Source organism: Colobus angolensis, unplaced genomic scaffold (genome assembly GCF_000951035.1).
Source record: "Colobus angolensis palliatus isolate OR3802 unplaced genomic scaffold, Cang.pa_1.0 Scaffold201, whole genome shotgun sequence".
NCBI lineage: Eukaryota > Metazoa > Chordata > Mammalia > Primates > Cercopithecidae > Colobus > Colobus angolensis.
This window is the reverse complement of record NW_012115167.1, coordinates 4,902,219-4,918,015: the sequence shown is the minus strand read 5'-3', so window position 1 is coordinate 4,918,015 and position 15,797 is coordinate 4,902,219. Positions and strand designations below refer to the sequence as shown.

The following is a 15,797-nucleotide window of genomic DNA, read 5'->3' as shown; positions in this document are numbered from 1 at the left end:
ATAAAGTTTTATGAGGGTTAAGTGATGTTTTTAAAGAGTACTAGATATAGTGTTAAGCATTCAATAAACATTAATTGTTATTATGCATAATATAACTGAAGTTGAGTCTTCTAAGTATGTCTTTAATTCTAAATGTATATCCTACCTGTCTCCATTTTTCCTTGTGTAATGTCTTCTGTTATTAAAAGTCAAATCTGGATTTAGAATTCCATTCCTGTTTTCAATTATTTAGCTCTTGAATAATTCCTCTCTGTCTCATTCCCCTTAAGGATTAAATTTTTTTTTTCTTTTGAGACGGAGTCTCACTCTGCCAGGCTGGAGTGCAGTGACACAATCTTGGCTCACTGCAAGCTCTGCCTCCTGGGCTCACGCCATTCTTCTGCCTCAGCCTCCCGAGTAGCTGAGACTACCGGCACCCACCACCACGCCCGGCTAATTTTTTTTTTTGTATATTTAATCGAGATGGGGTTTCACTGTGTTAGCCAGGATGGTCTCGATCTCCTGACCTCATGATCCACCTGCCTCTGCTTCCCAAAGTGCTGGGATTACAGGCGTGAGCCACTGCGAACAGCCAGGATTAAATTCTTGAATAATCCTCTGAATTATTAATTTATTCCTAATGGATCACTCTGATCAGCATATAAACATAATCTAGTATCTCCCTTCCTAAAAAAACAAAAAATCCTCTCTTGAGCCTACCTATCCCTAATAGATACTGCCAATTTTTTCAGCAATCATTCAAAGTAAAACATCTGGAAAAAAATTTTCTAAATCCACTTGGTCACATTTCTGTCCCCATCTTATTCTATGTGATAGCAGCATTCCACATATTTGGTCACTTAATCATTATCTTCCTTTGGAAACCTTCTTTCCTTCTGCCTTCCTTTCTACTTCACTGGCTCCTCCTTCTCAGGCTCTTAACTGGCTACTTCTCTTCTGGTGAATCTAAATATTCGGTAGCCTTTATCAATACTATCTTGCTAACAATTAAAAAATGAAATAAATTAAAGTAGCATTTACAATAGCACCAACAATATTAAATACCTAGGAATAAGTTTAATTTTAAAAAGGAGGTTGGATATGGTGGCTTACACCTGTAATTCCAAAACTTTGGAAGGTCAAGGTGGGAGGATGCTTGAGCCCAGGAGTTTGAGGCTGCAGTAAGCCATGACTGTACGTACCGCTACACTCCAGCCTGGGTGACTGAGCAAGACCCTGTCTCAAAAAATAAAATAAAATAAATAAAAAAGGAAAAATATCTCTACACTGAAAACTACAAGACATTGGTGAAATAAATTCAAATTAATGGAAGGTTATACCATATTCATGGATTGAAAGACACGGTATTATTAAAATGTTAAATCTTCCTAAATTGATCTACAGATTAAATGAATCCCAAATTCTAGCATGTTTACGTGTTTGTGAGAAAGAGAAAATGGGTAAGCTGATTATCAAATTTATATAGAAATGCCAAAAACTTAATAGAGAACACTACAATCTTGAAGATAGGCAAAACTTGAGAATTTAAATTACCAGATGCCAAAAATTATTATAAGACTATCATAATTAAGCCAGTGTGTTGCCTGGGTGTGGTGGTTCACGTCTGTAATCTCAGCACTTTGGGAGGCCAAAGCGGGTGGATCACCTGAGGTCAGGAGTTTGAGACCAGCCTGGCCAGCATGGTGAAACCCCATCTCTACTAAAAATACAAAAATTAGCTGGGTGTAGTGGTGGGTGCCTATAATCCCAGCTACTTGGGAGGCTGAGGCAGAATTGCTTGAACCTGGGAGGCGGAAGTTGCAGAGAGCTGAGATCTCATGATTGCACTCCAGCCTGGGTGACAAGAGTGAAACTCTGTCTCAAAAAAAAAAGACAGTGTGACAGTGTGCTACTGATACAAGGATAGACAAAGAAATCAACAGAACAAAAAGGACAATTCAGAAACATATAGTAAACGTACCACTGCAATTCAGTGGGGGAAAGGATGGTCTTTTTAACATATGGTATTGTGTCAACTAGATATCTATTTGAGAAAAAAAGAAAATGAACCTTGACCCCTACCTCATACCATATAAAAAAATTAATTCAAGATGAATAACAGAAAAACATAGGTCAATGTCTTCACCACTTTTAGGGAGGCAAAGATTTATTGAACAGTATGGTCTCATCCAGTTCCATGGTTTCAAATCTCATCTACTTTTAAATTTCTATTTTAAGTCCTGACCTTTGACCTAAATTCCAGACTAATATATCCAGGTATCTACTTGTCAACCTACTTGAATGTCCAAGAAGTATGTTAAATAATCTCAAAAAGACCTAAATCTATCTCTTGATTTCCCTTACCCCATTCCTTCCCCTCCCAATGTTTCCTTTCTCCATTAATAGCATTACCATCCACTTAGTTACTCAAACTGAAAACCTAATAATTATCCTGGAATCCTCTCTCTTCCCACATCATTACATTCATAAATCTAACAACTGAGTCCATCTACTTCTTTCCAGCTCTGCTGTTTCTACCCTAGTGCAAACCCTTTCATTTCTCAACAGACTACTACACCAGCCTCTGAACAGGTCTCCTTGCTTCTTAAATCCCTAACATCTATTCTCCACATAGCAACCAAAATGGTATCTTAAAAACAAATCAGATCACATCACTCCCCTGCTTTCATTCACACCTGAAGTATATCCTCCTGGCTATGACCTAAACAGCCCCTAAATGATATAACTACTGCTGACCTCATTTCATACCACTTTTCCCTTTATCTAAGGTATGTTTTAATAATTTTTAGTTTTTTAGAAAAGGGTCTCACTATATTGACCAGGCTGGAATGCAGTGGCTATTCACAGGGATAACAGTAGTGCCCTACAGCTTTGAACACCTGCCTCAAGTAATTATCCTACCTTAGCCTCTTCAGTAGTATCTGCATAATTAACATAATTCACTATCACTATATATTCATATGTCCATTATACAAAGTAACTAATTACTAATTTTTATCTTGAGCCATTGGCTTTGGATAAATTTTACTTCACTTTACTTACTTCATTTAAAATAAATTAGAAATATATTTCTAAATATATTCTAAAAATAGAGTATTTTGGCCAGGCATGGTGGCTCACACCTGTAATCCCAGCACTTTGGGAGGCCAAGGCGGTTGGATCGTTTGAGCCCAGGAATTCAAGACCAGGCTGGGCAACGTGGCAAACCCCCATCTCTTCAAAAAATACAAAAATTAGCTCTGCATGGTGGCGTGTGCCTGTGGTTCCACCTACTTGGACTGAGGTGGAAGGATCACTTGAGCCTGAAGGTGAAAGTTGTGGCTAAGATCTTGCTACTGCACTCCAGCCTGGGCAACAGAGAGAGACCATCTCAAAATAGTAATAACAAGCTAACTATAAATGAAAAGAGAGAGCAAAAATTAATTTCAAAAACTGGGCAACTTTGTTGCCTGGGAAACAAAGTGAGACCCTGTCTATACAAAAAGTTAATTTTTTTTGAAGTTAGCTGGGCATAGTGGTGCACGCCTGTAGTGCCAGCTACTTCGGAGGCTGAGGTGGGAGAATCACTTGAGCTCAGGAGGTTGAGGCTACAGTGAGCCAAGACTGCACCACTGAACTCCAGCCTGAACAATAGAGTGAAAACCTTTCTCAAAAAAAAAAAAAAAAAGAATATTTCACTCATATGAAATAAAAATATATTTCTTTTAACAGGAACATTAGGTTTAAAATTAAATTTTTGAAATTACCTTCTAAATTTATCTTTTTTGTCCTTTAAATCATCAACTTCATTGTGTGTGAACAGATCAGCTATACGTGTGAGAAGATTTGCATTAATACAGTTCATGTTGCATGGAGTAGCTACTATGGCATTCATATTTTTGTGGCAATACTGAATACACTGTTCAACCTAAAAAATCACAGAAAATAAATGTTGAAAATAGTACCATGTAGGACAACGTCATAGCAATACCTTTCAAAGACAAAATTCATCAAAAGTATAACCCACATATTGCTAGGCACTAACTGGGTTTTGCCTATTTGACTTAATCTATACTGTTCCAAAGGCAATCCAGCAGGTCAAATTTGTAACAACATATATACATACCTAAAAAATTATTTTCAACCTTCTTTAGAATATTTCAAATAATAATAATGCATCTTTTAAAATTGTGGCAGGTATAAATCTTAGTCTAAAAACTCAAGTGTACAGAATATGTAACTACTTTTTTTTTTTTTTTTTTTCTGAGATGGAGTCTTTTGTCACCCAGGCTGGAGTGCTGTGGCACGATCTCAGCTCACTGCAACCTCCACCTCCTGGGTTCAAGCGATTCTCCTGCCTCAGCATTCCTAGTAGCTGGGCTCACAGGTGCCCGCCACCATGCCTGGCTAATTTTTGTATTTTTAGTAGAGACAGGGTTTCATCATGTTGGCTAGGCTGGTCTTGAACTCCTGACCTCGTGATCCACCTGCCTTGGCCTCCCAAGTGCTAGGATTACAGGCGTGAGCCACTGTGCCAGGTCTGTAACTTCTTATAATTAAACTTAGTTAGAACTTGAAGCCTCCTTTTCCCTGGGTGTCAGAAACAAAATTTCAGTCAATTCAGAATTTTCACAGTTATGGTGGGTTTGCTCTCTTCCTTACATCCTCTCTCTCTCCAACCTGAGGTATGTTTATTTACTTTAAAAGTAAAGAGAGGATAATCATGTATTCTTCCAAATATTTATGCTTACAGCATAAAAATTATCCTTTAGGACTTAGATTTCAAAATTCAAAGGTTTCAAAAATTTCCAAACTCAAAAACTCATTTAGTCTCCGCTTTTTTTCTGTAACCCTGCCCTGAAGCAACTGGTATCAGCTGGGCTAAATGGGGAAGAGCTAAGGAGTAGAAAGAATACAGAGAATTGGCCAGGCATGGTGGCTCACACCTACATCCCAGCACTTCAGGTGGCTGAGGCAGGAGGATCACTTGAGCCCCAGGAGTTTGAGACCAGCCTGAGTAACACAGCAAGACTACCCCATCCCATCTCTGTTTAATTTAAAAAATAAAAGAATACAGGGACTAGTACAAATTCCGAAGAGTCAAATAAACAAACTTCACATCACATCTGCTAACATAAAAAAGGAGTATTCCGGCTGCGTGTGGTGGCTCACACCTGTAATTACAGCATTTTGGGAGGCCAAGGCAGGTGGATTGCTTGAGATTAGGAGTTCAAGACCAGCCTGGGCAATATAGCAAAACCCCGTCTCTATAAAAAATAGAAAAATTAGCCGAGTGTAGTGGCATGCGCCTGTAGTCCAAGCTACTCGGGAGGCTGAGGTAGGAGGATCACTTGAGCCAGGGAAGCAGAGGTTGCAGTGAGCTGAGATCACTCCAGCCTGGGCGACAGAGAGAGACTCTGTCTCAAAAAAAAAGAAATTATACTCTTGAATTAACAATTTTTAAATTGTTTTTTAAATTAACAATAATTTTAATAAAGTGTTTCAGAATTTTTGAGATACTTGAAGGAAAAGAAAGCATAACTGAACATAAGCACTTTGATTTTTTAAGTCAATACTTACCAGTGAATCCATTTTTAAAAACTCCGAAGAAATAAGAATTGAAATGACATTTCCTGGCTCTAAAAAAAAAAAGAAAGAAATTAGATTATCCTTTTGATGAGTACCCCAATCTCCTCTGAACAGGCTCCTTCTCACCTTAAAAGAGGACATTACTGTAACAAGAATAATTTAATACAACCTTATTATAGCTTATGGGTTAGATACACAAAATAAAGAAAATTCAATGTTAAAACTTAGGTTATGGAGAAAATGCACGATAAATTTACTCTGGCGTTAGATTCATATAAAGTAAAAAGACTCCAGTTAAAGATATGACATATGCATTCTTCTCCTTGACTAAATCAGGGAAAAAGATAATTGAGACTATAATTTGCATACACAATAGTTAGAAAACTTTTATTTATTTATTTATTTTTTTTTTTTTTTGAGGCGGAGTCTCGCTCTGTCGCCCGGACTGCAGTGCGGTGGCCGATCTCAGCTCACTGCAAGCTCCGCCTCCCGGGTTTACGCCATTCTCCTGCCTCAGCCTCCCGAGTAGCTGGGACTACAGGCCCCCGCCACCTCGCCCGGCTAGTTTTTTTTTTTTTATTTTTTTAGTAGAGACGGGGTTTCACCATGTTAGCCAGGATGGTCTCGATCTCCTGACCTCGTGATCCGCCCGTCTCGGCCTCCCAAAGTGCTGGGATTACAGGCTTGAGCCACCGCGCCCGGCCGAAAACTTTTAAAATGATTAATGAGAGCATTTATTAGAAAAGTTACTTTAAAAAGAGTTCAATGCTTGTTATGAACAAATATTTAATTTTAAAAGATTTTGAAAGATAAAAAATTTACTACTGCAGAGTACTAAACTTACTTCCTAAAGGCATAATGAGTGAGCTTTCAGGCATACAGAAAAGGAGATGCTGCCTGATGCTGTAGTTTAGCAAACCTGTCCTCTCCCATGAGGTATGTTTAAGGAAAGAAAACTGTGTTTTGCATCATTACAGTACTAAGACAATTCTAAATAAACGACTAAGCAGACAATAGTTAAAATAAGTAATCCCAATCTGTCTCTCTAAATGACAATTCTAGATTAAAGGCTTCTTTTTTTTTTTGAGATGGAGTCTCACTCTGTTGCCAGGCCAGAGTCCAGTGGTGCAATCTCTGCTCATTGCAACCTCTGTTCCTGAGTTAAGAGAGTCTCCTGCCTCAGCCTCCCCGAGTAGCTGGGACTACACGCGTTCACCATCACACCCAGCTAATTTTTGTATTTTTAGCAGAGACAGGGTTTCGTCATGTTGGCCAGGATGGTCTCCATCTCTTGACCTCGTGATCCGCCAGCCTTGGCCTCCCGAAGTGCTGGGACGACAGGCGTGAGCCACCGCGCCCGGTCAAGTCTCTTAAACACAAATGGTGAAGGGAGGAAGCAGCTGGTGAAAAAGCTCCTCAGGAAATGGTAATATACCCCATTCCAGTTAGGAACCAGTGGCTGGATTATTAGAAATTTAATTAAGCATTTTGGTAGTTTTCCTGGTTAGAAGACTTTTTTTTTTTTTGGTAAATATTTACATTTATAGCCACTGATTTAAGGTAAAGATAACAGAATGACTAGCTTTGCTGCATTTCTTTTTTTTTTTTTTTTGAGACAAAGTCTCGCTCCTTCGCCCAGACTGGGGTGTAGTGGCGCGATCTCGGCTCACTGCAACCTCCGCCTTCCGGTTTCAAGCGATTCTCCTGCCTCAGCCTCCCGAGTAGCTGAGACTACTGGCGCCCACCACCACGCCCGGCTAATTTCTGTACTTGAAGTACAGACCGGGTTTCACCAAGTTGGCCAGGCTAGTCTCGCCTCCTGACCTCAGGTGATCCGCCCGCCTCGGCCTCCCAATGTGCTAGGATTACAGGCGTGAGCCACAGAGACCGGTTTTTTTGTTTTGTTTTTTTTTGTTTGTTTGTTTTTTAAATTGAGAGAGTCTCACTCTGTCGCCACGCTGGAGTGCAGTGGCACAATCTCTGCTCACTGCAACCTCTGCCTCCTGGGTTCAAGAGATTCTCCTGCTTCAGCCTCCCTGAGTAGCCTGGACTACAGGCACACACCACCATACCAGGCTAATATTTTTTGGATTTTTAGTAGGGACAGGGTTTCACCATGCTGGTCAGGCTTGCTGCATTTCTTTTACCTTTACTACACTCTGTCTACATGTTTTGATTTTTATTTAACACATACATATTATAGCTGGTTAGTCTGGAATCTCTGGATTCTGGCTGAAATTTTTGATTTAGCAATCTTGTAATTTTTATTTAAGGACCACTAGAAACCTCTCCTATTAATGTGGTCACTAAATAATACAATAAATTACTAACTTTTTTCAAAAACTTTTACACTGTCGGCATAGATTTATTTTCCAATAAGAGTTCTATTTTAATACTACTGTAAACAGCAATTCTAGTGCATAGAAAGACTATTAAACCACAAGTGTGATCATACAAGTATATGCCCATTGAAATATTACTCAGTAATTATTCTTATTACAGTAATTCTACTAGTAATACTAGTAGTATGCTATCATTTAGAACACTGGTTCTTGAACTTTTGATCTGAGGACCCCTTTACAAACTTAAAAACTGAGAATCCCAAAGGGTTTTTCTTTATGTGGGTTGTATCTGCCAGTATTTATCACATTAGAAATTAAAACAGAGAAAATAAAAAAAAAGAATTCATTCACAAAGAACAAAAAACCTATTACATGTTAACATATTTTTATTAAAATAACTACGTTTTCTTTTTTTTTTAGGAAGGGTCTCACTCTGTCGCCCAGGCTGGAATGCGGTGGTGCAATTTTGGCTCACTGCAGCCTCTACCTCATGGGCTCAAGCAATTCTCATGCCTAACCCTCCCAAGTAGCTGGGATTACAGGTGGGCGCCACTGCAACAAGCTAATTTTTGTATCTTTAGTAGAGACGGGGTTTCGCCATGTTGGCCAGGCTGGTCTCGATCTCCTGGCCTCAAGTGATCCACCCACCTCAGCCTCCCAAAGTGCTGGGATTACAGGTGTGAGCCACCATGCCCTGCCTAAAATAACTACCTTTTCTAAAATGAAAAATATTAGGACAGGCGCTGTGGCTCACGCCTGTTATCTCAGCACTTTGGGCAGCCGAGGCGGGTGGATCAACTGAGGTCAGGAGTTTGAGACCAGCCTGATAAGGCAAAACCCTGTCTCTACTAAAAATACAAAAATTAGCCAGGCGTGGTGGCATGCGCCTATAATCCCAGCTACTCGGGAGGCTGAGGCAGGAGAATCACCTGAACCCAGGAGGCAGAGGTTGCAGTGAGCTGAGATCATGCTGTTGCACTCCAGCCTGGGTGACAGAGCGAAATCTTTCTCAACAACAACAAAAAAATAGAGTGAAGAGTAGCACTGTTTGGCATTTTTTGTAAATCACTTCAATGTCTGACTTAATAGAAGACAACTGGATTCTCATATCTGTTTCTGCATTCAATTTGTGGGTAGCCTTCTTTGATGTTACACCAAACTTGACAAATAGTAGTTTCTTAAAGGTTAATTGCAATGGTATCTGAATTGTGTCAGCAAACTTTTCTGACTCTGTTAACAACAAAATTATCTAATTTATCTTGCACTTTGCATGAATCTTTCCCCCATGCGTGACTTTTTGAAAATAAAATGCATTGGTCATTTGGAAAATGTTGGCTCAGTGAATTATACAGATATTCCAAATGTTGAAATACTTCATTGCACAATACATTTAAAAATCACAGTCATTAATATGATCACCAATCTCATCAGAAAAGTCAAGTATTGAGAAGCCTTCTGTCAAGCACATGGAAGCAGGTAAGTTTTCCAAAACTATAATTCTCACTCGAAACTTTGAATTTTGTCGCTGACAGCAGGTGACAAATGCTTTCAGCTTTCTTTAAGTGAACAGCTCATTTTCAAGAAAATGTCTGCCAAACACCTAAGTCTGAATTACCATTATTTCTCTGTCAGTTGTTCTCTCAAGTAAAAATGGTTTTCAATTTTTAAAAGAGCAGCTAATTTACTTCAGGACTGAAAACAATCGCACAAGTGCTTTTCCTCAGGAGAATCATATGTTGGTGTGCAGTAGGAGTGGACTTTCCATTTCATCACAGTAAAGAGATGTATACTCAATGGTCAAGATTTAATAAAATTAGTAATTTTACTGCTTCACCAAAGACATTCTTAAGTGAAACTAGATTTTTTCTTATTAACTATGCAACTATGTACTTACTACTAGTACAGTTTGGTGCCCCTGCCTTGATCTTGTCTAAAGCTTCAACAGTTTTACCCACTATTGCTTTGGTACCATCTGAGCAGCACAGTGAGAAAGTCAAGTGACATCTTGGTATTATCATGCAAACGTTTTGACCTTGTAGACACCCTAAAAGGGTCCCTAGTATCCCACTGGTCCATATACCATACATTGCGAACTGCTGATCTAGAGATCTGTTCATTTGCCATAAATTTACTATATAATTTTCTAAAAAAGATGAGATTATCAGTTTCCTAAAAGGCTGTTAGTAATATGAGCATAAACACTGGTGTCCAAACAATTTTCCATATTTCACTTTTGGCCTGAAGAAACTACCAGGTGACACACAAATTTCACTACAAAATAAGCAACAGATTGTTTTTTACCTAAAGTGGGCATCTCACAATCTTTATTCTCCTCAGTGTTCCTTTTAACATATTTTATCAACCAGTTGAAAATGTGAACGTCACAATGAACTGAAATGTCCACCTCTTCCCAGCGCTGGGCATCCATAGATAAATATTCAGCAAAGTACTTCATTTCTGATATCAAAAGATCTCGCGGGCAAGTAAAATCTTCTTTCAGGTTTTTTGCTTCATCACACACATGGATCACCATGTTCGGCCTTCATAAAAAATGTTACACAACAATGCAATTATTAGAGTTTTAGAAAAGGAGCCAAGAATACTGACATTTAGTGAAGGGAAGAGAACAAGATGTTTTTGACAATTCTGACCACCAATCAGTTTTATAGGGTCTTGACGTTTTTCAAGTGTCTTGCAAGCCTGATTATATCTTAGATTATGACTAATTTTAGCAAATTACTGATGTAATAAAACAAATAAAATATTGTTACTACAGGACTAATAATTTACACAGTTTGAAATTTATTTTTCAAGCTATACGTTAAAAATAAAGTTTATGGCCATGCGCGGTGGCTCACACCTATAATCCCAGCACTTTGGGAGGCTGAGGCGGGCGGATCACGAGGTCAGGAGATCGAGACCATCCTGGCTAATATAGTGAAACCCTGTCTCTGCTAAAAATACAAAAAATTAGCTGGGCATGGTGGCAGTGCCTGCAGTCCCAGCTACCTGGGAGGCTGAGGCAGGAGAATTACTTGAACCCGGGAGGCGGAGGTTGCAGTGAGCCGAGATGGCTCCACTACACTCCAGCCTGGGCGACAGAGCAAGACTCCGTCTCTAAATAAATAAATAAAGTTTATAAAAATAGTACCATTTCACAAAGAAAAATTAAGCAACACACTCTAATTCCTGTGAGGAACATAAAACAGCACTTTTACACGGTTATGGGCATGGGAGAGAGATTATCATTAAATACTAAAATTTTCATTTTTTAAAAAAGGAAAAATAGCTATAATTCTTCACTAAAGAATCAAATGAAAAACTAGCATGGCTTCGTTATTTTTAACAGCAAAAAAGTTTGCTTCTAGGCATTCATATGCATAAAATATAAATATATTAAATATAAATTAATAAATGTAGTTAAAAGCATTCCTAAGACCACAATGTGCTTATTTACATATTTAAACATAATTTAAGCACAAGTTTAAATGATACATCAGAGAGTCTGCTTCAAAAATTATAATCTCCTAGTATTTACTTTCTTTGAAAATTACGTCGGCTGGGCATGGTGGCTGACGCCTGTAATCCCAGCACTTTGGGAGGCCAAGGCAGGAGGACTGCTTGGGCCCAGGAGTTTCAGACCAGCCTGGGTAACATGGTGAAACCCCATCTCTACAGAAAAATTTTAAAAATTAGCCGGCATGACGGTGCATGCCCGTGGTCACAGCTACTCAGGAGGCTGAAGTGGGAGGATCACCTGAGCCCAGGGAGGTCAAGCTCCAGTGAGAAGTGATAACATCACTGCACTCCATCCCAGGCAACAGAGTGAGACTTTGTCTCAAAAATAACAACAAAAAATTTTATCACCTTAAAAAGAAACATCAGTGTAATCTACGTCTGTCTTCATGTCATTACAAAAGGAAGAGAATAGAGACACACTGTCCTACAACATGAATTTAATTGAATTGTGTGTTTAATTCACACATTCCTGATAGAAAAAAAGCACATTACTGGAGGGCCAGGCATGGTGGCTCACAACTGTAATCCCAGCACCTTGGGAGCCTGAACTGGGAGGACTGCTTGAGCCCAGGAGTTTGGGACCAGACTGGGCAACACAGTGAGACTACGTCTCTAAAAAAAAAAGAATTAAATAAAATTGGGCTACCAGAAAAAGGATTATAATCAATGCTCTATCAAAGTCAAAAGAATTTAAACAAATTTTCACAAAATTGCTCTTCCAAAGAAATTATGGTCAAAACATAAACAGGTAATAATTGACGTAATGAAACATAGAGTTTCCATAGTTTTTTAGACTACAGTGTAAAATATTAGATTATTTCAGTAAAAAAAAATTTTTGGCAAATTTTTGTGTCACACAAACCAACCAATCAGTTAAAAATCTGTGTGAATACGGCCAGGTGTGGTGGATCACACCTGTAATCCCAGCACTTTGGGAAGCCAAGGCAGGCAGATCACTTGAGGCCAGGAGTTCAAGACCAGGCTGGCCACCAAGGCGAAAGTCCATCTCTACTAAAAATACAAAAATGGGCATGGTAGCACACACGTGTAGTCCCAGTTACTCAGGTGACTGAGACACGAGAATTGCCTGAACCTAGGAGGCAGAAGGTGCAGAGAGCTGAGATGGAGCCACTGCCCTCCACCTTGGGTGACAGAGTGAGACTTTGTCTCAAAAGAAAACCTCTAAGACTGTGTCAATAAACTAAAAACAACTGAACTATACACTTTAAAAGGGTGAATTTTAAAAATTGTGGTTAAATATACATAAAGGAAAATTTATCACTTTAACCACTTTTAAGTTCAGTGGCATTAAGTATATTCACACTGTTATACAATCAGCATAATCATCAACCTCCAGAGCTTTTCCAAAGGTTCATTTTATGATATATGAATGACAGATAAAGCAAGCTATTCTTGAAAATCTATAGAAAGTAAGATTTTCATAAAAATCCATGAAAAGTAAGTATACAAAGGAACTTTCAGAAATAATAAAAATATTCCGTGTCTTGATTTGGGTGATGGTTATATGGTATATCCATTTTTCAAAATTCATTAATTTTGAATAACTAACAATATTATTTATTGTAAAAATAGGCAAAACAAAACTATCAAAACTTGCAATACACTGAAAGACGTTTTAATTTTCTATAATGAGTAATTACGTTCAAATAGTTCTAAAATACCTTTTTTTTTTTTTCTTTTGAGATGGAGTCTTGCTCTGTCGCCCAGGCTGGAGTGCAGTGGCCAGATCTCAGCTCACTGCAAGCTCCGCCTCCCGGGTTTATGCCATTCTCCTGTTTCAGCCTCCCGAGTAGCTGGGACTACAGGCGCCCGCCACGTCGCCCAGCTAGTTTTTTGTATTTTTTTGTAGTAGAGACGGGGTTTCACCATGTTAGCCAGGATGGTCTCGATCTCCTGACCTCGTGATCCGCCCATCTCGGCCTCCCAAAGAGCTGGGATTACAGGCTTGAGTCACCGCGCCCGGCCACACATCCAATTTCTTTAGTAAAGTTGGAGAATTAATGGCACAGAGTTTTTTTCCTTGGGTATTAAAATTTACTTTTAAAAGTTTTGTGTTAAGAGATATTATTTCTAATATTTATAAAAATAAAAATAAAAATCTTTAAATAGAAAACTGTAATCTAATTTATAAATAATAACATGAATAAGTCATGTTTAGGTCAGTTCCACACATGAACTAAGCTGATTCCAGTAGTTTCAGCAATTATGTAATATGAAATTCCTACCTTATGGTAACATGCATAAAACCACCAATCATATATTTTATAAAGCTGACATTAATATTAAATCTTATCTAGCAAACAACCAGCCGCCTACCCTTCAGATTCTTCAGTCTTTTCTCCACCATTATGAGTAGAACAATTTTCACTTTCTGAAGAACAATTCCTTGTAGAAGCTATACTATGTCTTCCTTAAATACAGAAACAAACACATACAAAAAAAAAGGGTGGGGGTTAGTGTTTCTAGCTGAGAATGGGTTTTTATTTATTGAATGGTAATACTGTAAATGCATGGTTCCAAGGCTAAAGATGGTGCTTATCAGAGTGTCATTTTCCTTTAGTATTTCTAAAGATATATGGAAGAAACAGTACACAAAATGAATCACAAACTGCTACTGTTAGAAGGAGAATTTCAAAAACTACTAATGTGGTGTGTACAAACGGGATCAAATGTTCAAAAGCCAACAGCATAGTTTTCTCTTTCTGAAGCAAATTTTTACATCAATACTCTGCCGCTGCTGAGATTAAAATAACTCGCTACACTCAGAAGATTTCTAGAACCAGTTATTATTTCCAATGTAATTGCAGAAAACATCTTTTACCCCACTACCGTGTCAGTCGAAGCTCTTGTTGACTATAATAAAGAGTAGCTGTAGGCTCAGCACAGTAGCATGTACGTGTAGTTCCAGCTGCTCAGGAGGCTGCGGCAGGAGGATTGCTTAAGCTCAGGAGTTCAAGAGCAGCCTGAGCAACACAGTGCAACCTCCATCTCCAAAAACAAAAAGAGTAGCTGTAAAAAAACAAACAAACAAAAAAACAAAAAAAAAACATAACATGAGAGACAAACAAGAGTCTCTCAGGAAAGAGGAATATTAAGTAAAGGGCACAGGGCAAACCCCTCTAAAATAAAGTAAAAGAGTACTTGTAGTAAAAAAATATATATATATATGAAATTAACCAGGCCAGTAGATTAGAGTAGAACATTTTGACACAGTAAAGTGGGTTTTTTGGTGATTGTATTTGACCTATATTTTAACACTTAAAAATTTATTTTTTAAAATGTTTAAATTTTTTTACAGACAGTGTCTTGCTCAGACACCTAGGCTGAAGTGCAGTGGCTTGATCATAGCTCACTGTAACCTTGACCTCCTGGGCATAAGCAAGCCTCTCACTTCAGCCTTCTGAGTAGCTAGGATCACAGGTGTGCACCATCACACCCAGCTAATTTTTATTTTTTATTTTTTTGTAGAGACAGGGTCTTGCTATGTTGCCCAGGCTGGTCTTGAACTCCTGGCCTCAAGTGATCCTTCCACCTTGGCCTCCTAAAGTGCTAAGATTACAGTTGTGAGCCACTGCATCTAGCCCTAAAACTTTTTTAAAAAAAATAGCAAAGATAAACATAATTTAAAAAATTCAGGCCAGGTGCAGTGGCTCACATCTGTAATCCCAGCACTTTGGGAGGCTGAGGTGGACGGATGGCCTGAGCTCAGAAGTTCCAGACCAGCCTGGGCAACACAGCAAAACCCTGTCTCTACAAAAAATACAAAAATTAGCCAAGCATGGTGGTACATGCCTCTAGTCCCAGCTACTTGAGAGGCTGAGGCAGGAGGATCTCTTGAGCCTGGGAGACGGAGGTTGCAGTGAGCTAAGATGGTGCCACTGTACTCCAGCCTGGGCAACAGAACAAGACCTTGTCTCAGAAAGAAAAAACAACAAAATTCAGGAAGATACAAATATGAATACATTTCTCTATTAATGTTTATATTAGCCTTTAAACAAAGAAAGAAAAGTTGATTGGAATATATAATATTCTGCAGAATTATCATAAGGACAAGTACTACATTTTAGTTTAAAACCTTACCTGTTTTGGAAACTGCATCATGTCCAACTGGAGTCTCCTGAAATTCTCCATGTATGTCAAGAAGTGAGGATTTGATATATGTGGCTAAAGTTTCAACAGGACTCTCTCCAGCAGCCATTAGGGAATTATACTGGTTGTCAACAGGTGAGCTTCCACTGCTCTTTAATTCATCAAACCTTTTTGCACACTGTCATAACATAAAACGAAAGAAATAGAGGTTTGGGAATTTTTTTTTTTTTTTTTTTGAGACAGAGTCTCACATTGTCC

The 15,797-nt window shown here is 38.6% G+C and overlaps 1 protein-coding gene across 1 annotated transcript in view; it reads right to left on the bottom strand.

Annotated features, from left to right (window-relative positions):
• KIAA1841 (KIAA1841 ortholog) overlaps positions 1-15,797 on the bottom strand; it is a 68,197-nt gene that overhangs the window by 49,211 nt on the left and 3,189 nt on the right. The window contains exons 3-7 of the mRNA XM_011941835.1: positions 15,531-15,717; positions 13,767-13,860; positions 10,212-10,450; positions 5,560-5,618; positions 3,747-3,907 (exon numbers count right to left, since the gene is read on the bottom strand). Of these exons, the coding sequence (XP_011797225.1) occupies positions 3,747-3,907; positions 5,560-5,618; positions 10,212-10,450; positions 13,767-13,860; positions 15,531-15,717 (740 nt within the window). The remainder of the gene's footprint in view (positions 1-3,746; positions 3,908-5,559; positions 5,619-10,211; positions 10,451-13,766; positions 13,861-15,530; positions 15,718-15,797) is intronic.